This window comes from Sprattus sprattus (genome assembly GCF_963457725.1).
Source record: "Sprattus sprattus genome assembly, chromosome: 12".
NCBI classification, from domain to species: Eukaryota; Metazoa; Chordata; class Actinopteri; order Clupeiformes; family Clupeidae; genus Sprattus; species Sprattus sprattus.
In genome coordinates, this window is record NC_137910.1 from 21,187,065 (window position 1) to 21,210,361 (window position 23,297).

Below are 23,297 nucleotides of genomic sequence, written 5' to 3' on the forward strand. Positions count from 1 at the left end.
CACGTTTCACAATCTGCCTCCCCAGACCCTCCAGGCCTGCCCCTGCCCATACCACTGCACACTCGCGCTCAACTGTTTGACAGGCATTATTATTTTAAGACGCCTTTTGAAGTTTCCTGGATGAAAGGCCAGGTTAATTCCTTGCGCCAGTTTAGGTGAAGCTATGTTTGTCTGGAGGCACTACAGCATATAGCATGTTTTTATGTGGTTTTGTATTACAATCAGAAATATGATAAGTTCATACGGCTCCACAGCATTCGGTTATAGAAGGGCCCAGCCCTGTTGCTGAGACCTCTTAGATACACAACAGCACCCTAATAATAGGCCCAGTGTGTGCTTATAGACGCATGCCGCTAGACTCTGACAGTCACAGACACACACGTGTCTGCGGATCAAATGGTGGGTGGACTTGCCGAGGCATTTCACGTCTGTGGGGTTACTGAGGCAAAGAAAGCAATTTGGTCTTATGAACTCTGGCAGGCAAACAGAGGGCTTCTCTCTTTTTCGCCCTGTTTTTGCTTTGATTATACCCAAGAGACGGAGCAAAAGAATATTCCCATGGGTTTGCTCCCATGACAACAGCAAATATCTCCAAGTGATACAAAGAGGGTTTTTTTGTGTGTCGAGTATCAACATGCTACTTTAGTTGATCTGAATGTGAACTGCATGTAAGTGGTGGGCTGTGTGTTGTAACTGTGACAGAGGTTTGTCATTAGGCTAAGTGTTTCCAAAGGGGGGCCAAGCATAATATTTTTAAACTCACCCTGGATTTTTTTTATGCTGTTTGTCTTTTTTGAGGAGGAACAGGGTGGACAAAGCAGGTCGGAGTATTTTTCCGGACGGAGCGAAACCCTAGACCCATTAAACAGCTCAGCAATAACAAAGAGGACCGCCCTTCAAAAGATGTGAGTTACCATCCGACGCTCCGAAACTTTTTCCAGCGCTGGGAACATGACAATAAAGAAAAGCTTAGACAAAAACACTCTCCGGCACCAACGCTCACTCTGCTCACAGTTCCTTTCCATGTTTTTCACAGAGCAAAGCAAGCAGGCGCCCAGGCCGAGCCCAGTCACTCTGACCCACCGGGCCAAGGCTGTGGCGAGCCGGAGGCACCGGGCCCGTCCGATTCATCATCCGAAGCACAGCAGGGAGGTGTGTTGACACCCCTCTGCCCTCAGGAAGTTGGTGGGTACGGAGCTCTCAGTGAGATCCCAGGGGGTGCAGCGAGCTCCGGGGGCGCCAGCCTGGAGGGGGGAGAAGGTGAAGCTCTGGCGCCTCTCTCCCTCTCCAAACCCAGGAATGAACACTCGGGGACCACAAGCCAGGAAGTGGCTGCCAACCCACAGCAGCAGGAGCGCAGCAGCACCACCAGAGCTCGCCCACAAGCCCAGCCATGCGTGGGGGCTGACAACAACAACAACAACAACAACAACAACAGCAACTGCAGCAGCAGCAGGAAAAGGCCCAGCCGCTTGCAGGGGGGCCTATTTACGCGCGATGCAAAGCGTCTGTGCCTCGGAGGGCCTTCAGAGCCAACCGCTGAGGTGCAGCAGCCTGACAGCTCTGAGAGAGCCTCACCGCGGAGCTCCATTCTGGGACCCTGTCCCTGTCCACCCCCTCCTCCTCCTCTTTTGGTACATGCTGGAGAGAGCCTCACGCTGGGGGCGGAGCTTGCCGCACATGGAAAACAGGCCGGGAGACTCCCCCTCCGCGTCAGTAACACAGAGCAGACAAACCCGAGCAGGCTGGCCACAAGTCTGAGAGGCCTATCTGTCAAGCCTGAATCCTCTGGCTCCTTTATTAGTTCCAGACCCGCCGCCAAGGAGGAGGGGAGGCAGAGCGCGGCCAGAACATCCCGACTACGGCGGCCCAAAAAGTCCTGAGGGAACCAAGCTGCAGTAAAGATGCCTGACGCCACGCGAAAATGGATGTTGCTGCATGTCCTTGCACTACGCTCTGTCTCTGATGCACCCTCTCAGCCGCGAAGTCTCTCCCCCCACACACAAACACACTCAGTCTAAATGTCTCCTCATGCACAATCAGTAACACACACTTTCCCTGTCTGTGTTATATTACTGACATCTTATGTCTGGAAATGAGTCCGCATGAGATGGCTCCAACCAATAGGAAATGAGAAACAAATAAATAACAAGGCACTCACACATACTCAAGACATTAAACCATGTATTGTGAACTAAAGATTTAGTCTTCCACTGAAGATTTGAATTTCAGACAAGTAGGAGCCGTGGAGGATGCCATGGCAACTGGCCCAAATCACCCTGGCTCCATGTGTCTGAAATATCAAATCTTCAGGCTTTAGCGTGGGTCTATGATTGATTTCTGTGTGTTTTCGCATACAGAAAATGCCTTTAAGTAGTTTTCATCTGTTTTTTGGAACCGTCATGGCGATCAGGATAGGATTCTTTGATTATCTTCTGTTGTTACCAAACAATTACACAAGAAATGTTTCGGTCATGCTTGTTATTAAGATCCAACGTTCCACTTGCATGTCAGACACACCATTTTTATTTCTTCCTAACACATGACAGTGCAAACAACCCCCACCTATGTTAGCCAGACATTTGTACTTGCATCATGCAAGGACTCATCTGGCTACAATTAATTAAATGACCCACATGTTATCTGTTAAGGGGTGATGGCTGAACCCAAGAGTGTTTTAGGTTTTAACCAACTTTTTTGGCTTTTTGTATTAAAGAAATACCAAAAGCGATTTTCCTTTTTTTTTTCCCTTTGTAAGCTTAACAACATGGATGCAAATCAGGCATGAACGCTTTGATTAAGTGTACCTATCTTTATGATGTTGGTTTGTGTAATCCAAAATGTGACAAATTGGTCTGGCCCAATGACTAGACAGGTTGTCTCTCAAGTGAAGCAACCACAGGTCTAGCGCCCCTGATGGTGGACTGCAGTACAACGTGTAACTGCCCATCACCAAATGTTTCAATGAGCCTCATTTATAAAACGTACTTACGCACAGATTTGATCAAATCCACGTCAAAGTACAGACATATAAGAAACGTTTTAGACGTGGAAAAGGACGTATCTCTACGTCTGGTTCTAGTTTGCGTAAGTACATTTCCTTGTGGCAATTCTGTAGTACTGCAGGAATTCAGAACTCTCCGAGCGCCGACACGCAGTTTCATCAGCATCATCGTCAGCACCACCATCACCATTAAGGCTAATGGTGAAAATCCAAATTAATGTTTCGCTTAATAAAATCAATTAAACTATGAGAATAATTCACACATTAATGAAATTCACGTCTAATAGGTATTCTGTTTCACAAGTGTAAAACATTTCGCTCAATCTATAGCCTTTAAAAAGTGTATTATATATATCTTAGTTTTCAGTAGGAGATATGGCTGCATTGGCATTGTTAGAGGATATTGCCAACTTCGCAATGGAGAGAAAGGGTTTTTTCGTGTTCGCGCAGACTTTTTGACACAGGATGTTGTATGGCTGATAAGCAGTTACCGCATGCCAAGAACGGCTCTGTTAGAGCTTTGTGCCCAGATGCAACCAGGCCATACCTGTTCAGGTTCAGGTTCAGGTTTTGTCTGTTCTTGGATTCCTGGCTACAGGAATGTCCTGAGGAGAAATTGACCAGTCGAGTATATCCCAATCATTATTAAGCAGAATTTTGCCCAATGTTCTTCGCAGTATTATCCCTCTATATGTCCGCAATTTATTCGATTTCCATACAGTGCCCAGGAACAGCAAAATGTGAGAGGATTTCCTGCGTAAAACAGGGTTCCCAATGTATTCTCATCCAGATTGTGCACACTCAGACAGCCTAGGAAGCCCACTTCAATACAGCACATGGCCGTGCGCGGGCGGTAGTGGAGCGCAACAAAGGCATGCTGAAGGGAAGGTGGCGATGGCAGGGGAGGCCCCGATGCTGGACCAGCAGATGCGGCTTCTTGGGCTGCTCGTGCCGCAGGTGCGGCCGCTGGTGCTTCGAAGACGTGTCTACTGCATGTCACCTACTTTGCTTTTGTCATTACGCCACCAGACAGGCTTTCTTACAATATTTTGGCCCGCATCTGCTCTTCCATCAGCAGAACGTCGATGTCAGCCTCACTATGATTCTTCTGTTTACATGTTTCTTTCTTGCTTGCCATTGTCACCAAGAGTTTGTGCATTGAGAATGCGCTCTGTTTGTGCATTGATAATATGCTAATTAGATTAAATAGGGGCATTTTAGGGCGGAGATTCAGTTGTGCACAATTCCATGATCATTTGTTATTTATAACCGAAGGATTGGCGTACACGTGTTTTTTGTGTGTTCGTTCGTTTTCTGTGGATCTCATGATCATTTCAGAAAATGTAGGATGTTTTTCATGCAACTTTTTATAAATGAGGCCCAATGACATTTAATTTGAACAGTTAGTTTTCCCCGTGCTGATATCTGCACATTTTATATTTTCACACAATAAGTTGTTAAAATGGGATCTACAGTATCATAAGGAGGCGTGGATACACTTGGGAATGAAGGGATTGACTTGGTAGCTGTGGTTGAGTTTGTCAGGCAACTGAGATAGGTCTGGGTTTGCAACTTAAATATTGCAAACTTAACATTGCATTTATGTAATATGCTTATCGAATATTGTGTAGGTGTAGATCAATCTAGCCAGATCTGCTTCAACTGAAACATAAATTAAACTAGTCAACATACAGTGAGTATTACCAATAAGGGTACTACGTTCCATCGTTGCTGCAATTTCAATGATGACAGTATGCCACGCGCTACACCTCGATTAAGGGACAAGGGGATGGGTTTACCACATTAATAAGCAAACATGACTACTTTTTTTAAGTCATTGGGTGTCGGCCTACCTGATTTTGAGACTACAGCGCAAATGCTGGCTCCAAGTTAAACAACATGGCGGAGCTATTTCGTCTTCATTTCTATAGAATGTAAGGGCACAGAGCCACGTCGTCCACCTCTATAAGGTCAAAGGTCAATGGTCTGGCCTACAAACACAAACTCTGGGTTCCTCTTGATCTGTTTGTGTATCCAACAGTCTTGCCAATAATCTCATAACTGCTTGGAAGGTATATGGAGTAACTCATTCAGATGGTACCCTATTAACTCACAGCAACTATAGTAAGTGGCATCAGTGAAAGCTACGTGTTGCATTTACGAATGTCGTTGGGAATGGCCTATTGTTTAAACACAAAGATAGATTGCTTTATACTCCAAAAGTGCACAACAAATAAATCAAATTTTGAACAACTTTTAATTCTCTTTTCATACAAAATATTTAATAAATATGACTTTTCAAAAAATATTGCCAGGAACACCTCAAAAAAAAGAACATTCTGAAGTTTTAACACTAGTGTCAAAAGTTGGACACAAAATGTCACCGTGATTTCAAAGGATTTTACAAATGAATGAAATATGATAGTTTGTCTTTTTTAATGAAGAGCCTATAAAAATAAACAACAGTCCATGTACACAGCAAAAAAAATTAAAAACAGACTACCAAAGAGCAAGGCAGTTTTCTACAGTGTTCCCATTGGCCCCTTTACTGTTCAAGTATTCAATGCCTAGCTTATGATGTCATGCAATCTAAAGCCAGAAGTGAAATGGTGTAGCATTCTGAAGCATGCGCTACTTCAGGCACAAAGCAGACTGTCGTGGGGTTTTCAGTGGGCAACTAAGAAGCTACTGAAGATTGTGGTTCCCTTAAAGCAATAATGTCTTTATTTGTGGCAAGCAATCTGTTTGCCACCGTGTTAAAGAAAAATTCTAAAGCAGCCATTTTCTGTTGATTATGTTTTCCTCACTTGCCTTTCATACTTTAAAAGAAAGAAAAAGAAAAATCTCCTGACAATATGAATGTGAAAGATAGACCTTATACACATTGACATTTTTTTTTTGAACAAAGACCAGAACATTTGGCCTTTTATTATTTTGGCATTTTGAAACACGAAACAAAGTTGTCATCAAAAATAAAGAAGCTGTAAGCTTACAAAGCTATCAAAACCTTCAAAACTAGACAGTACATATAAATAAAAAAGGAATGGTATTTTAAGGCTCTTGATTATTAATTTAATAAATCAAATATACACAGTGATTAATTGAAAAATGTACATATCTACACAAAATGATCTAAATTGACACTTTGAAATTCTTCATATCGCAGCAACTGCTGACAGACCCAACCCGCCCAAAGAAAAAAAATAATAAATAATAAAGTTTTTTTTTTTTTCATTATTATTTTCATTTCTGATGGTTGCTGTGGTGTGGAGCTGCAAAGGCACTTTCAGTACACAACTAGAGGTGAACCAACCAGAGAGCCCTTCCAAGTAACGCCTACTCTTGTTGATGTCCTTTTAGTTTTAGTTAAAACATTTTAAAAAATATACAAAGTAACACTTGCAAACATGTTGCAAAATACACTGTGTCAGGGGTATAATGGCAGGATACACTCACATATCTGCCCGTTCAATGTCTGAAATGTGGCAGGAGGGTATTTGAAACTAATTTTGCATATATGTGAAATGCAGCACTTGGTATTCCAGCCAACCACAGCAACTATCAATTGCCAGTGTAAGCCAGCTTGTCAAAACTTAAATTAACACAGGGATTCTATGCAAATAATAACCTTAGAGTCAAGAATATGACGAAACAGTTTATGAACTACACATCCCCACATACCCTTCACCTACTCCCCGTTACCAGAACATGGAAGTGGAAGGAGGCGTTGGGTGGGTGGGGCTTGTAGGGTTTTGGTTTGCATGACAACACAGTTGCCTGCTATACAATATAGTCCACCCTGTTTAAGCTCTGTGCTGTTTCCAAGTCTCTGTTGTCTTGTTTATTAGTCCAGTTTGGGTTTTTATTGGATGTGCGCTCCTCTCTCTCCACCAGCGTGTAGGCCGGTTGCTTTGTGAACCGGGCCTTCTGCAGGTGCTTGTCCACGTCCTCCTCCTCTCCCTCGGGGTTGTGTGTCCTTATTTTGGCGATTATGGAGTTCTTGCCCTCATAGTCTTTGATGGCCACAGTGTGGGCACCGTGCTTCTCAATGGGGTTCTTGATCTGGTTGAGCTGCTCACGCACGTTGTTGGTCGTGTTGTCCTCGGTGGCTGCCGAGGCCGCCGTGTTGCCGTGACTGCTCTGTTTCCGACGGCGGCGTATACACCACAGGAAGGCAGAGGCCAAGGCAAGGATCCAGATGACAATGAAGATGGAGCTGAGCAAAGGGACCAGGTAGTCTGAGGAAGAAACGTATTAATTCAGATGAATTATTGTCCATAAAGACCATTGCTTTAACTCCATTATGAGTAAACACTTTAAATGGCAGTTTTCTTCCATTTTATCACAGCTCAAACATCTGCTATAACCAGAGATGCCCTTTTTTTCCCCAAAGGCAAAAGTAGCGTTGTTGTTTTAAGATCAAGGTTATCGCTGTAGACATCAGCTCTGAAGTATAAAAAAAAGCACCCTGGTGCCTGCTCTGACAGATGTGTGATTAACTTTGGAATGCATTATAATTTGGCAGTCAATCAGGGAAATTACTTTAAGAATGCATAAACCCTGCAGTTAACATAATTAAGAGGATGTGATCCTAATGCCTCTTTTCAACCTAGCTCACAAGGAAAAAGAATTTGCTTTGTGACAAGCTGGAGACTTGCAGTCTGGTAGCAGGAGGTCTACTGCTGCCATTTTGATAAATGACACTACTGAGGGTGACTCAAGCGTCCAATTGAAGCCCCATCCAGCTGGCAGAACCAGACAAGACTTCTCTTTGCATAAGGTTGCAGTAGTGCTCCTCTGAGAGTGAGCCTCAGCAAAGAGAGAAAATGACCTGGCTGTGACTGAAGAGAAGAAGGAGGTGGTCTACGAAGCCAGGGCCAGAGTTTCTGAAAACACTCAGGCCATGGAAGAACGTTAACAAAGGCTCGGCGCTCTGTTGTTCTTCCAAAGTTGTGGGTGCCTGCCTAGAACCTGCCAAAGGGTTAGACCACTGTATGGATTCTCACCAGTTTTGCTGTGTCTCCGATGCACTCGGACTTCCGTGATGGCGGCAATGATGGAGTTGTTGCCGTTCCTCTTGCTCACCAGGTCAATGATCCGGTCGGTGATCTCTTTCACTGGGCTCCTGTCCATTCTGGGCTCATCAGTTGACTTATGAAAGAAGAGAAAGAGGAGATTGAGGGGAGAAATGTCTTGGCACCAGTGGCTGTTTTTTTTCACTCTGGTGTTTTGTTCTACTCACTTGGCTGCTTTGTCAGCCTTGTCTTATTGAGAGAATAGACTCTGCAAATTGTGCCACTAAAGCATGTCTACTCCATGCAAAGAAGTCCTGAAGCCTTCACAATTATCATAGATGGGTACTCTACAGTACCCATAATTGGATGTCTCTATACTATAGATCAGGGGTCTTCAACAGGGGGTCCGCGACCCCTAGGGGGTCCGCGGAGGTACTGCAGGGGGGTCGCGAAATCTTTGGTTGATAAGATAATTTTTTTTTAATATTTAAAAAAAAAAAATAATAATAATAATATTTTTTTCTCACAAATTTAAATGTCTTCCAAATCAGAATTGTATTTATTCCCTTAAAATTTACATTAACATTAATCCAACATATTGTAGCGAACGTATAAATTGATCGAGAAGACGTTATCTTTCAGTCCAATCGACACATTGCGCTACCCACAGGAGCTCTCTCAAGCTGGGCACCAATTCACTCACAGCACCTTTCATGCACAGGCACTAGCCAATAAGATCACGTTTCTGCTCAAGTCTAAAGAGCGCGAAGATAAAAAAAAAAGATGGCACCCAACTCCATAGCTGGTCTTGTTTCTACCTATAAATTGTTAGTTTGACATTTTTTGCTTAGATTTAAAAAAGAGAGAAAATAGACACTGTACAAGGTCAAAAAACGTTAATTGTAACTGAAAAATAAGTCTGAGAGGATTTGCAATGTGTGTGAGCCCTCAGCTAATGTTAGCATGCTACTACCTACAATCTTAACAACTTGCTAGCGGTGTTATTGGTTTGTTGACCTGTCAATCTCACTATAACATCTATGTTGTCAACACAACTCCATGCGCCAGACTCCTCCTCCGTCATCTGTTGGATCGTGTCAGTCAGGAGTTATTGAAAAGAAGATACATCTCACTAATGTGGGAGGATGTGTGCCATCGACAGATGCTTGAGGATTCACTGTCCCTTTTTTATGTATGATGAAATAAAAACATGTCTGTGAATTATTTTAATACGTTTTTATTAATTGTTAGCTCAGAGTTGTTTGCAAGATGTATGTTTATAAATGGCAGTGGCACGGCCACCCTGTACCTTTCATGTTGTTAAATGTTAAATTAAATTCAATGTTAAAAAATGTTAAGTTAAATTCGTTGTTCAAAAATGTTAGGTTAAATTCAATGTTAAAAAAATTAAATGTTAATGATTATATTTACCTTTGTATTATTTGAATAGCTTAGTATATTGAATACACAATAACAGGGTAGCTATGTTTATTTGGCACTAGGCCCAGTATATTATAAAAAAAAATTATGCAATTTATATAGTAGGGGGTCCCTGCTCATCTCGCCATCAGTTTGGGGGTCCCTGGCCTGAAAAACGTTGAAGACCCCTGCTATAGATGCACAGGACTTACAATGCTGACGTGTATCTCGTTGCTCGCCGAAGACGACGGCTCACAGGTGACGCACACAGAGTGCTCCACTGACAGGTTCCTCACAAGGTAGAGATTTCTCAGCTCGTTGCAAATCTTCTCAATGCTCTGGGCCTGAATACAGCACAAAAAGAGTCACACTTAGTTTACTGAGCATTCAAAACATTACAACATAACCTTTCAACTTTTTGTTTAACCCACACCTTCTCCTCCTGCCTCTTTACCCAGTCACTTGGGCAAGCTTTGGGTTTAAAAATAAAATGGGATTTACTGGGCTTTAAACGAGATGTCCTCTGGGGCAGTGTTTTCAGAGCAGTAAGAGAGAGGGCAAGAAAAACACCAGAGACACGGAATGGGCAATGGGACTTGAGTTAACAAGAAAGGAACACAATTGAGTTATTAAAGACGGGGAGGGGATGATGGGGGACACAAATGAAAGACAGACAGACAGACAGACGAGGGAGGCTCTCCCTGTCCAACTCCAGTCACACTACACTCAAAAAGCCTGAGCTGCTTACTCCATGTTCACATCCCATTGACAGGCGGACCGCAGCCTCACACATTTGTCACTGTCCTCCCATCACCCTCGCTCATCTCCCAGCAGTCAAATACGTCTGGCTGGTGCCGAGTCGCCCATGGTCACTTAAAGGGACTCAAGCTCACGGGATATTGGCATTGGGGGGGATTATGGTGTGGTATGCCCCTGGACGCAGTCACGGGATATTAGCAGAGGAATGCCGTAGCTGGGGGATGAGGGTCTGGAGCCAGGACAAAAAGAAAAACACAGGCTTCGGATACGGCCAAGGAGGGGAGAGAGCCGAGCTTGGCTGGAAAACTTTCCCCACGAGGCACATCCCGGGGTCTTAAGAGAACCTGATCTTCCATGGCCCACTGCTCCGCATGCACTATTGAATTAGAGCGGTGGGACGGAGGGAGGAGGAGGAGGAGGAGGAGGATGTGGCCAAAACTTCCATAATTCAATCTCTCTCTCTGTCTTTGTCTGCAGCTATGACTCACTGGAGGCATGATGTCCTTGTTGAATGTGAATGTGATGTTGGCACAGCTGTTGTCTTGGTAAGTAGAGCCGGGATGGCATTTGGAAGGTGGCGGCAGAGGGACGTTGGGCCAGCACTCTCCCAGGCCGGAGCAGGGCTTGATGAAGCAGTGGTCCTCCTTAATGGGCATGCACTGCTTGCCCATGGGGCAGCCCCCACGACCTTTAGCGCTGATCTGACAGGACTTGGGGCCACACCACATCTGCATAACGGACAAGAGACAAGACAAAAGACAGTTTACAACTACCTTTCACAATGCACATATTTGAACATGTTCGAAAGAGTGATTGTGCCGTGATTACTCTTTGCAAGATATATGGACGTGAATGCTTCAATCTACACAATCATGGCATGACACTAGTAACCCCTTTTGGACAAAGCATGGGGCAGACTACCTAATGTTCGCTTTGAACAAAAAATTGTTGAATGAGCATGTTTATGTTCATAGCTGACCTTTGATGTAGTGTGTTAAAGGCAAAGCATAAGCAAATATGTAGACACAAACTAATGTTAGTACCCTATCGTAGGTTGTTATTGGCTGAGTTAGCGGTTGGCTGGAACTGGATACTAGCTGTGCTAGCTAGTTTACGAGTGTTTTGTTATCTAAAACATTACTTTTTTACATACAACATTGGAGTGGTGTTGATATCTCAAAAGCGCTAGGAGCAGAAGCCAAAAAAAAGGTGGAATAGAGAAAATAAAACTAACAAAAGAAGAAGAGCAAAGGTGCTATTTTGTCAGGGTGACGCAATCATACTAAAATGAGTAAAAGTGAGACATACCCTGGTACAGGTGACTCTCCCACTTAGGCACTGACAGGTGTTGCAGTCATCTTCCCACTTCCTCCCATCAGCAGTCACATGTCCATTGATAAGGCAAGGCTGGCCAGTGACTGAGACACACAAACATGGGAATGAATTAACCTCAGAATTCAGGTCCAAGGAAAGCAGAAACAGACACATACACCTCACATCAGAACCCCCCCAAAAAAACATTGATTTATCAAACCCATTATTCCCCTGCAGACAGTAATGTATTATCACAGAGGATATGATTCCTACCTTCCTGACACTGCTGGCCAGTGCGTCCAGGTGGGCACATGCAGCGGTAGCCATTGATCTCGTCTACACAGGTGGAGCCAGGGGCACAGGGGGAAGACTGGCACTCGTTTATGTCTGAAAGAGAGGCGTCAAGGGCATGAGTATGGACACACCTTACTAAGCAATCTTCACCCACAATCAATCTCCATTATCTTTCAATGGAGTCAGAGCCAAGAGCAAATTTCAACCAGTTACTAAGAAGTTCTGAAAAATTCCTGAAGTGAAAAATTCCTGTTGACATATTCTTTTTTCCCAGCATAGACAATGATTGTTAGGTGGTTAAGACACTTGGAAATTAATTAAAGACTAGTGAACTAGCTAAACAAGTCTGACACTCCCAATCCAGCCATGCAGCGTGATGTAAGCAGTCGTGGGAAGCAAAATGAAACGTACCATTTAAACAGACTCCTAATGCGTATTATTTATGACTAAATCACACTATTCAAAAAGGTCACAAACTCAGCCACAGAGTGCCTGTTAAAAAGGGGTATTCATAAAAAGCCATATACCCACTGATGAGCCTTTAAATGGGAACATGAATGATTGCCTGGGGGCTGCAGACAAGTCATTGTTCGTCTTGCAAGCCTGTGTTCCCTCTGCCCCCCACCAGGGGCTGAGGACATGTGGCCCGTGGAAAGGCAGAGCATGGTAGCACTGGGGGTTTGGCGGCCAGCCCAGAGCATGGCTAATTGGACGGCTAGACCTTTCATTTGCATTCCCCTATGGCTGTTCCCTTGTCCCTGCTAGAGCTGCCTTCATAAGTGAATGTCATCCAGCACTGGGATAAAGGAGGGATCCGACATGGCTGAGCAGCTGATCTGAGAGGATCACTGAACCATTCGCCAAAGGGTACAGGGGGAGGGGGGATGAGTCAGGAGAGTGGACAGTGACCCGAGCTGAGAGGGGAAGGCTGGGACTTACTTATACGACAGTCTGGGCCAGCGAAGCCCGGAGCACACTCACAGCGGTACCAGTTGTCTCCATCCACACATGTTCCACTGTTATAGCTGAAAAAGGGAGAAGGATAACCGGGTCAGTCCCAGTTCAGCAGCACCCGCCCCGAAGACACACTCACACACACAGCCAAAGTCAAAATACAGTGAGAGTAATCCTCCTGATGGATTTGAAGAGAACTCAATTGAACATGCTACACCTAACCACAAGAGTCCAAGACTATGAGTCATATTAATGTGTCAAACATTCTACTTTTCCGTGGAATTCCCCCCCCCCCCCCCCCTTTCTATAAGTAACACTACCATTATGTTTACCAAGTTAAAGGATGTATAACATGCAGCCGTGAGCTGTGAACTGAAAGGCCTAACGGCTTAAGAGCAGTTGAACTGTAAGTCATGAGTGTACAATAGAGACTGAGCTGAATGCACCCTTGGAATGACAGTGGGAAGGGAGGGACTGTTTCCCAGCATTGCTGCACTGACTGTGAGAAAACAGTGCGCAGCTGTAGCCCTGTGTTTACAGGAGCTAAATGCTCTAGGAAATGTTTTGCCTGGACTCACCATGGGTGTGGATTGCAGTCGTTGGTATCTGAGAGAGAGAGAGAGAAAAAAAAAAGAGAGAGTGAATTTGTTTTAATTCACACGCTTATGACTAGAGATGACAGATCACAACAGAGAACATGTCTGTGCCTGTGTTGAATGAATGGATGATTATTCCTCGTCGTGAACCGATACTGCACTTTTTCTCTGCTTCTGGAATGGGTTTCATGTTTTTTACCTCCATCTCTCCTCCCTCTTCCCCTTTAGAAATGTTTGGGAATCCATATTTGCCCCGGTTCATGCACACTAGGACGCCCAAGAAAGGCCGGGGAAAGGAGACCGGAGGGGAGGGGTGACACGAAGTGGTGCAGTGGAAGGGGGGGGGGGGGGGGGGAGAACATCTGTCTCCACTTTCCTCATTTAAAACTTTTTTCCCCCTCTCTCGCTGTCTATCTCTCTCTCACATGACCAGCAGCAGTCTACAGTGTCCAGCCGGCATGAGAGAGAGGAGAGATGAAGGGAGGGACAGAGGGCATGCAAGACAAATAGTAAGGGAGAAAAAAAAGAAAAGGAGGAAAAAAAAACAGAGGAACTTTCGGCTGAAGTAATAAAGGTTACTCGGCCATCTCTGCCTGTCTAAGTTAGTCTCAGCTGGTCTTTCTTCCCCCTACGCTCCACTCAGCCCAGCCACGTTAATCCCTCAGCCTCCATTTCCCTGTGGGAGTGTGGCCAGTCACCATCTCAGAAATGCTTTCACCTTTACTTTCAGGTGTGTGTCTGTGTGTGTGTGTGTGTGTGTGTGGTGTGTGTGGTGTGTGGTGTGACTCACTCTCAGTGCAAGTGGAGCCCTCCCAGCCCTCCTTGCAGACGCAGGTGAAGGAGTCGCCGCTCACCACGCACGTCCCTCCGTTCTCACAGGGGTTGGGCAGGCAGCTGCTGTTCTTCGCTGCAGAGGAAAGAGAGAAGGGAGGGAGGGAGGGAGGCATGGGCGTGGGCGTGGAATACAAATTCAGATCATGAGAACATTGACCCAAAAACTCCACTTGCAACATTATAAGAAGTTCTCAATAACAGCAGCTGAAGATTAATTACAAGAGAATGGGTGTATATGTGTGTGTGTGTGTGTGTGTGTGTGGGGTGGTGGTGGGGGGGGGGGGATTTTGAGAATCAGTGGTCCCGAACACCCTGAACTTTGGCGGGGATAATCTGTCTGATCAGGCTTTTTGGGCAGATTAGTGTCAGGACTCGCTGGCTATGATGAAAAGGTAAGGGGAGGAGTGTTGATGGAGAGGGGAGATAAAAATGCAGTGGGGATCTCTGCAGACTGTACCTGGAGAACTATACTTCCCCCAACTAGAGTTTCAAATGACAGACAGGTGTTGAGAATCTGCCATCGAACACCTTGCTCTCACAGCGGCATTCTTTCAGATAATGCAGTGAAAGCCGCCCTAAACATGTCAAAACTTTTTAAAAACTTTGTTATTGTGAACTTCCAGGAATGCCCTCGAAGCAATGCTTAGGTCCCTTCCTAAAAACCCCTCTTAGGCATGTGCATGTTTTAACTATGCAACAAAAGTGTGGTTGCGTTGACCTTTGAGGCAAGGTTGCAAAACTCACCAATGTTGCACGTGGCCCCCTCCCAGCCTGGGGAGCACTTGCATGTAAAGTTATCCCCCTCGTCCAGGCATGTTCCCCCATTGTTGCAGGTGGCCTCATCGCACTGGCTCTCACCTGCAGTGATGGTACAACAGTCAAAATGGCATAACTTCATATGTCTCCGTAAACGCACACGCACACGCACACGCACACGCACACGCACACGCACACGCACACGCACACACACACACACGCGCACACACACGCACACACACACGCACACACACACACACACACACAGGAGCAAAGAGGCCGAAGAACATTGGGTGGTGAGAGAGGGAAGGAGAGCTTTCTTACGGGAGTGGCAGGTTTTTCCCTTCCAGCCATTTCTGCATTCGCAGTAGAAGTCGTTAACCAGGTCTTGACACGTCCCTTTATTGAGGCAAGGACTCATGCGGCAGTCATCAATATCTACAGCGCAAGGAACAGAGGTTGGAAAAAGCATGTAAGAGTACTTTCAGAACCAAGTGAACATGCACCGATCTGTATTGTAAACCAAGCATATCCTGTGAAATCCAAGCACAAAGCGTGAGTGAGGAAATCCAACTCACTGATCTCACAGTGGTCCCCTTCCCAGCCGTCGGCACAGATACACTGGTACACGCTGACTTTGTCAATACACGTCCCACCGTTTTCACACGGGTTGCTTTCGCAGTCATTAATGTCTGGCAGAAAGAGAAGAGAGATGGGGGTGAGTATTAGACAAGCTGTGCAAACATTTAGATAATGTGTGCCATGTATTGTGTTGGATAGGGCAGTGCTGTTAACATGCCCATTTTATGAACCACTGCAATGTGAGATATTCCCAAGCCTATTACCCCCTTTCACTGACAAGCCATTTCACTTTTTGGGGGTCAAAGTCAAATACCCCTACAGTTAAACCGACAAATATCCCCACAAATACTCCCAAAGTTAAACTGTCAAATGCCCCTACAGTTAAACCGACAAATATCCCCACAAATACTCCCAAAGTTAAACTGTCAAATGTCCCTACAGTGAAAGACTGGCAGTCAACACACCACTTCCCTTGCCCATTCTATAAGTAGTGTAGTTTGTCTTACTCTCGTGACAGTATGTGCCCCTGAAGCCCTCTTGGCACTCGCAAGAGAACTGTCCCCCGGCCTGGCTCCGGCATCGCCCGTGGGGCCCGCAGACGTTTGACGAGATGTAGCGCACACCCTCAGGGGTGCTGTTTGACGTCACCGCCACCGTGCAGCTGTCGATCACTGCGTGGGAGAGAAGCACAGGGCCGATGTGATCTTCAGTCATACAGAGAGACGCATCTCAAACAAACACAGACAAACGCAAACACAGACCCTAAGCCTCTTGAGATTAACAGAGTCAGTTTGCCAGTCTGTGTTTGTTATTGTTCCCCTAATGTTCTGTGATGGAGAGACCACAATAATCCTCAAAAGAAAGACCCGAAGCAGATGATGCTTTTTTGATGCAGTTACGGCTTCCTGGGCAATTTGCACTGATCTTTTCAGGATGGTTTTGCTGTTGAAATCCATCCCGTGTTTTCTTGGAAAGTGCAGAACGGGTGACATGACTCCAAAAGTTCTAGTTCTCAGCCACTGCCAAGTGGAGTGAAACACTGCTGAACTTATCGAGCGCTGCGGTTGGTCTAACCCTCCTCTCTCTCTTTCTCTCTCTCTCTCTAACACACACACACACCTGTATACACATTGACACACACATACAGTCATGCACATAATCTCTCACAAGATCACATTCACACACGCACATACGCACACACAAACACACACCCACACAGAGATACACACCAAAAACAGGGAATCCCACCAAGTCATTACCAAACCAAGAACACACACAGAGCTGTGAATAGTTTGCCAGGTTTTCAGGAGAGCAGGGGCAGGAGGAGGAGGGAGGAAGTGGGAGTGGGGGATGGGGGGTGTGGGGGTGGCTGTCCAGAGGGGTTACTGTCAAAAAGCCCATCCTGGCAACAAAAGCCTGAAAGCCTCATGAAAGCGAATCTGAGCCCTCCTTTTCACTGATGTCTCCCTGGGGAAACACACAGTCTCCACTAAGCTAGCCTTACTCAGCAACTACACAATGGCCTGCTACAAGGAGATCACTTTACAGAGAGGGAGGGACGGACACAGAGAGCGAGAGAGAGAGAGAAAGAAAGAATGAAAGCTGGGCTGAGGGAGAGAGAGAAAAGAAAGAATGAGATTGAGATAGGGATGACAAAAGCCATGTCCTGAGAGGGTGAGAATGGGAGGGAAGGAGAAAAGGTGTAAGTGAAGGGGAAGAACTAAAAAAAAGCAGGAGAAGAGAAAGAGAAAAAGAGATGGAGATCTTACCCTGGCAAGCTGTGGTGCGGCAGTGGTCCTTCAGGTGGGAGCAGTTCTTGCCCTCGTAGTCGTCATTGCACTTGCAGAAGTAGTCGGAGGCCAGGTTGAAACACGGCGATCCGTTCTGACACGGATTGGGCTCGCAGTAATCGACGTCCAGCTGGAAATGGGGCAAGGGGAGGGGGGTGGAATGGGGTACAAGATAAATAAATAAAAATATCAGCAAGTGATGGAGGAAAGTGATATCCAACATTTTTGGAGGCTTAGAAAAGGCAACGCAGCCCACAGCATCCTCCCTACAGGACCTGCCAGGAAACGGGAAACGCCGCACTAAACGCCCCGAAGAAGGAAAACAAATAAAAGGCAGATCTTTCAGAAAGCAGCCAGGAGCGCAAGAGTGAGAAAAAGGCTCGAGAAAGGATTAGGACATCTTTGCCAACAAGGATTACATAGAACCTTTATGAAAAGGATGAAGAGGGATGGGGGGGGGGGGGGGGGTGGGGGGATGGGGTGGGGTGGGCGATGCATTTGAATGTTGCTCACCTGACACAGGTTACCTGAGAAACCAGCCAGGCACAGGCACTGGAAGCCATTGGCCTCGTCCTGGCAGCGGCCGCCATTCAGACAGGGGCTGTTGGTGCACTCGTCGATGTCCTTCTCACAGTGCTCCCCCATGTAGCCCGAAGGACAAGCACAGCGGTAGCCATTGACCAGGTCCTGACAAGGAGAGAAAAGAAAGAAAGGAAGAGTGAGACAAAGACAGAAAAAGTCAGCTATGCCTTCCACAGCAGGGAGCTGACCAGGCAGACTCTGCCTGTTTATAGACTTGGATGTACACAACAAGGATGTGGAAACCAGACTCCTGCCATGAGTGTAAATCCAAACGAAGGGATCCTGCACTTTTAAGGCAACAACTAGTTCCTCTCTTAAAGACAGACGATAAAAACCACAGAGGCTGGTCTATGAAAACAAGTAAGCCAACAACAACATGTGTAGACAAATACTACAAGAGAGGAGGATACTAACTATGATGTGAGGAATGCAGGTCTTGGAAAAGTCAGCAAAGTAAGGAAAAACAAAAACGAAGTGTGGGAGTGGACACTGTAAAGGCGCCCTAATCACTGACACATTTTCCTGGCATGGATGCCCAACAATGATGTTTATGGTAACTGAATCCTCCGGACTTGGGCGGCCTTGGGTCTCGGGCCCTTCTTTTTCCCCCCTTCCTTTCAAATCCATGCCAGCCAGAGGCACCTCATTGTGCCTGTGTGTCTGTGTGTGTGTGTGTGTGTGTGTGTGTGTGTGTGTGTGTGTCTGTGTGTCTGTGTGCGTGCGTGCGCAGTCCTCAGCTGCCGTGCCACAGCTATTTTTAAATGGTGGTAGTAAATGAGTTCATTACGGCAGTGAGGGGAGGTGAAAATCTAAATCAACCACAAACACACAAACATCAACACGCCACTGAGGACTAGAGAGAGAGAGCAGGGAGAGGGGGGGAAAGAAAAGGAGAACAAGAAGAAGAGAGTGGAACACATACCCTGCAAGTCCCTCCATTCTGGCATTGGCCATGGCAGTCATTAATATCTGTAAAACAAACACACACACACACACACACACACCATGAGGACACATTTCACATCCACTCATCATTTGACACCTCTGGAAAGGGGTACAACAGCAAAACTAGCCAGCTGAATCAGAGTAACATCCTCTAGTGCCATCAGAAAATAAATCTCCTCAGCCCCACCCTCCTCACCCTTCAAGAGGCCAGATAAGTTTGGAAGGGCTGTGTGTGTGTGTGTGTGTGTGTGTGTGTGTGTGTGTATTGACGGGGCAGAGCTCTGCGCCCCTGACCCAGTGCTGCCTGGAGGTGTTAAGCGCGTTAATGGGGTGAGAGCGAGCGAGCGGGCAAGGGAAGCCAACGCTGCTGTGACAGACGTGAACTCACTAATGTCGCAGTTCTGACCAGTCCAGCCGGGCAGACACTCGCAGAAGTAGCTTCCGATCAGGTTGCGGCAGGACTTGGCATTCTTGCAGGGCCGGTCCTCGCATTCGTTAGCGTCTGTAGAGAAAAAACAATTACCACCAAATGAAACAGAGAAACACTGTGAACACACTCTGGGGGAAAAAGGGCTCGTACTGGAAACATCTCCCTTCTCAGTACACATGCTAAATTGCTAAATGAAGTGTCTGACCAGACTCACCTATGAGACAGACTTTGCCAGTCCACTGAGCCGGACACACACACTTGAACCCATTGACTTGGTCTTGGCAGGTGCCACCATGACTGCATGGGTTGGGAGTGCACTCATCGATATCTAAAGACAGGAAGGTTGGGGTTGGTCATTCTAAAACGTATGTGCAATACAGTGGTGTCTGTGTCTGTGTCTGTGTCTGTGTCTGTGTCTGTGTCTGTGTCTGTGTCTGTGTCTGTGTCTGTGTCTGTGTCTGTGTCTGTGTCTGTGTCTGTGTCTGTGTCTGTGTCTGTGTCTGTGTCTGTGTCTGTGTCTGTGTCTGTGTCTGTGTCTGTGTCTGTGTCTGTGTCTGTGTCTGTGTCTGTGTCTGTGTCTGTGTCTGTCTGTGTCTGTGTCTGTGTCTGTGTCTGTACATACTGATGGTGCAGGACGGTCCTGTCCATCCAGGCGCACATTGGCATTCGTATCCCTGGCTGTTCTCCACACAGCTTCCTCCATTGCCACAGGGATTGGAGAGGCAGGCATGCTCTGCTGTGGGGACACAGGACGCTTGGTTCAACACATGGACAGGTGGTCTCTTATTACCTTCAGTCATAACCCTTGATGCCCCTTCTTTCCCCTTGTTGCCCCCGGCCCTCCTGCCCTCCCGTCCACTGCTTTGTGTGCTCATCTGCACCAGCCTCAGACTCTCCCACATTCTCTCTCCCTCTCCCTGGGCAGTGGCCCGCGGGGCCAGGAAACTATCTTTCATGCCAGGTTGAGCCAACCAATACAGCGTGACATCCATCTGACTGCCCGCCCTTCTGCTACAGGGAGGTGGCAGGAGCTGGAAGGGGGGGGGGGGGGGGGGGGATAACTGTCTGCACTCCCCCTCCTTTTTCATCATCATGGTTAAGGATGAATGAGTCTTTTACAAATAAAATGAATGACCAACTGGGGGGGTGGGAGAGGGTCTCTACAGTTGGCTTAACATGACCCTGTGGGGGGGGGGGGGGGGGTCGCTGAGAGGAGGGGGGGGGGGGGGGATGTTTTCACTAAGCCTCCCACCTGACCCTCACCTCTAGGTCGTCACACCTCCTTTTCTCCAGGGGGTCGGAAGGCAAGTTCTTGACCTGTCCACATGGGGCTGTCATCACCTGCAGCTTGGAGTGCTGACAGGGGGAGTGGGGGGTGGTTGTGGCTGAATCCAAAGCCCCACTGTGACACTCCATTTCCCTCAGAATCTCACCCATTATGTCCATCTGACCACCTTGGTACTTCACTGTCAAAACAGTGAAGAGCCACGGTTTGGAATGGATCAAAACAGGGAATTAACTGACCTGAGAGCAGTGGGAGATGGAGCCGACAGCTCAGGGAAGCGTGCCAAGAGGCTCTACGCTTCTCATATGACTCTAAATACAGCCCATCTCTGCCACGCTCCCACTAAAAGCAGAGGGGCTGACTCAAGTGGAACTCGACAACAGAACAGCCCACGGACCTCAACAACCTTGTTAAGACGAGAGCACTTGTGACACCTCTCGTGTTTGACTAATACTGTCTGACTGAAAGAGCCTCCACACTTCCACACACACAGCATTGGATTCTCTTTCCTTTCAGAGTGGAAAGGGCTGTTGAGTTGTGAGCTTAAGGCCAAATAAACGATACAGCTTTAAGATCCGAATCCACTAGCCCGAGCGGGAGCCTTACCATGAATGCAACAGCAGCATGGTGAAGAGTTCCACATAATATAACGTCATGTCAGTCATGGGTAAGTCATTACTTAGGGTCGTGTAAGAACATTCGCATTAACCTAGCAGCTGATAGAGCAATACCTTGAGATGTCCCTCCGATTCTACAATAGTCCTGCAGTTGACCTCACTCGCTGGTTTCAATTGTCTGCTACATTGTTACTGGCAACTGTGAATTGAGTGCCTTATTCAGACACAGGACAAGAGTACACCATGTGTGTGTTTGTGTGTCACAGTGAGAGCTTGAGTGTGCCATTAGGTGAGGACATGAGTGCTTGTCATACCTCTTTCGCAATTGATTCCCGAGTAGCCTTCAGGGCACGAGCAATGGTACTTGTCAGGCCCTGTATTGCTGCAGGTCCCTCCATTGTGGCATGGCTGCCTGGTTGCACAGGTGTTCAGGTCTATGAAGGGAAGGGGGTGGGGGGTGGGGGGTGAGGGGGTAAAGGAAACAGGGTTGTCAGACATAAAACGTAGTGGTTACCAAATATCATCTACCACCAGACTCTGGAACAGTGATATCATAAGAGAGGTAAGCCAGATGTGTACCTTTGTCACAGAGCTGGCCACCCCAGTTGGTGTCACACAGGCACTGCCACGGCTCTATGCAAGTCCCATGCTGACATCCTGGGTGAGGGATGCACTTGTCACAGTATAGTCCTTGCCAGCCATACAGACACCTGTGAAAACATCACAAGAACAACACACTTAAACACATACGCATAAAGACAGATGCCAATTAGTTTGAGTTCTACGAGTACAGACTCCATACATACACCATGGTAATCCATCCCATAAACCAAACTTTAAGACTCCATACAGTGCTGACAACACCTGCAGGGAAGGGCACACCTACTCCTGTGCAATGTGCATACACTTTATTTCTCCCTCCCCTTGAGACAAGGGATCAGATTTATCCATTTGACACCAGGGGTGGAATACAAAAAAAAACATTTTAAAGCAACGAAGATGGGAGGGATCACATCAATAAACTTTGCCACACCAGTAAGCAGAGGAAATGATGTGTCCCTGATTCACTTGCCAAAGGCTACTGAATTTAAAACCACAAGACATGCAGTATAATTTCCAAACGATATCAGACCCTCTGTGAGCCCTTTTTTCATTCGGCTCTCAGCAGACAATAGCATTTTTTATGCTGCTGGGACTTCACCGAAGAAAGTTTTTTAAAAAGCCAACAACTCTATTCAACCCAAACTATTTAATGCTCGACCATGAAAAACAAAAGAGGGAAAAAAAGCGACCAACTTAGGGCTCCGCAGGGACCTTTTCTCAGAGCTAACATTAGCCTGTGGCAAGACACTGTGTGTTTCAACACTGTAACGGCGGCTTGGCATGGGGACAGTGCGGACAGATGAGGGGGTGTTCTCAGTTTGCTGACTGCATCGTCCCTTTTGGCCACGCCGTTTCAAAGGTTTCAGTGTTCCGGCAGGCCTCCCCGTTCCATGTTTTCCCACGTACCCTCCCCCTCCCTCCTCCCTTCCCCACTCTCCCTCTCTTCCCTCCCTTCCCCACTCTCTACCCCAGGCATAGTGCAGAGAGCGCTCTGACCGCGGAGAATCTCACAGGCCGTAATTAAGCAGCGCCTCCGAATCCCCAGTGCTGGGGTGCGTCTCCTTTAAGGCCGGCCCCGTAATTAAAGCAGCATATCTCCGACCTCCAGCGATAACTGGGGCTCCTTTAAAGAAGCCTGGTGAGATAGCGAGCCCCGTCTCGAGAGCCAATGCGACAAGGAGAAAACAGACGGCCCTCTGGGAAAAAGAAAGAAAACAATTAGCCCCGGGCAGCAGCTCAGCTGTAAAAATAAACGTGGTGGTAAAGTAAACCCCACTCTGTGATTAAACAGGCTATTCGCAAAAACAAAACAAAAAGTGGACCAGTAAAGCATCTCTCCCTGAGAAAAACAGACAACCTCCAACGGGATCACTTCCGACCCTACTTCTTAATGTGATCCCGGAGACACACTGAGGGTAGGAGAAGATAAGCATTATTAAGGGGCTTAGCACAGAGGTAGACAATTCTCCTTCTCTCTCTGGAAAATGTGTTTGGTTTTACATGTTGCTGCTGCCCTCT

At 46.7% G+C, this 23,297-nt stretch overlaps 2 protein-coding genes across 3 annotated transcripts in view; one reads left to right on the forward strand and one right to left on the reverse strand.

The window, feature by feature from the left end:
• The window catches only part of slx4ip (SLX4 interacting protein), a gene marked incomplete at both ends in the record, with an annotated part of 32,298 nt that extends 30,415 nt beyond the window's left edge, over positions 1-1,883 (forward strand). The window contains 2 exons of the mRNA XM_080849146.1: positions 799-905; positions 1,037-1,883. Coding sequence (XP_080705272.1) covers positions 799-905; positions 1,037-1,883 — 954 coding nt within the window. The remainder of the gene's footprint in view (positions 1-798; positions 906-1,036) is intronic.
• Positions 1,884-6,745: 4,862 nt separating this feature from the next.
• LOC308373796 (protein jagged-1b-like) overlaps positions 6,746-23,297 on the reverse strand; it is a gene marked incomplete at its 5' end in the record, with an annotated part of 29,222 nt that continues 12,670 nt past the window's right edge. For both annotated transcript variants that reach the window (XM_080849431.1, XM_080849432.1), the window contains 21 exons: positions 6,746-7,242; positions 8,011-8,155; positions 9,651-9,782; positions 10,686-10,925; positions 11,506-11,615; positions 11,785-11,898; positions 12,745-12,830; positions 13,338-13,365; positions 14,146-14,262; positions 14,934-15,047; positions 15,270-15,383; positions 15,524-15,637; positions 16,034-16,198; positions 17,297-17,447; positions 17,831-18,004; positions 18,822-18,868; positions 19,233-19,346; positions 19,489-19,602; positions 19,897-20,010; positions 21,491-21,610; positions 21,756-21,886. In XM_080849431.1, coding sequence (XP_080705557.1) covers positions 6,785-7,242; positions 8,011-8,155; positions 9,651-9,782; positions 10,686-10,925; positions 11,506-11,615; positions 11,785-11,898; positions 12,745-12,830; positions 13,338-13,365; positions 14,146-14,262; positions 14,934-15,047; positions 15,270-15,383; positions 15,524-15,637; positions 16,034-16,198; positions 17,297-17,447; positions 17,831-18,004; positions 18,822-18,868; positions 19,233-19,346; positions 19,489-19,602; positions 19,897-20,010; positions 21,491-21,610; positions 21,756-21,886 — 2,902 coding nt within the window. In that variant the 3' untranslated portion in view covers positions 6,746-6,784. The remainder of the gene's footprint in view (positions 7,243-8,010; positions 8,156-9,650; positions 9,783-10,685; positions 10,926-11,505; positions 11,616-11,784; positions 11,899-12,744; positions 12,831-13,337; positions 13,366-14,145; positions 14,263-14,933; positions 15,048-15,269; positions 15,384-15,523; positions 15,638-16,033; positions 16,199-17,296; positions 17,448-17,830; positions 18,005-18,821; positions 18,869-19,232; positions 19,347-19,488; positions 19,603-19,896; positions 20,011-21,490; positions 21,611-21,755; positions 21,887-23,297) is intronic.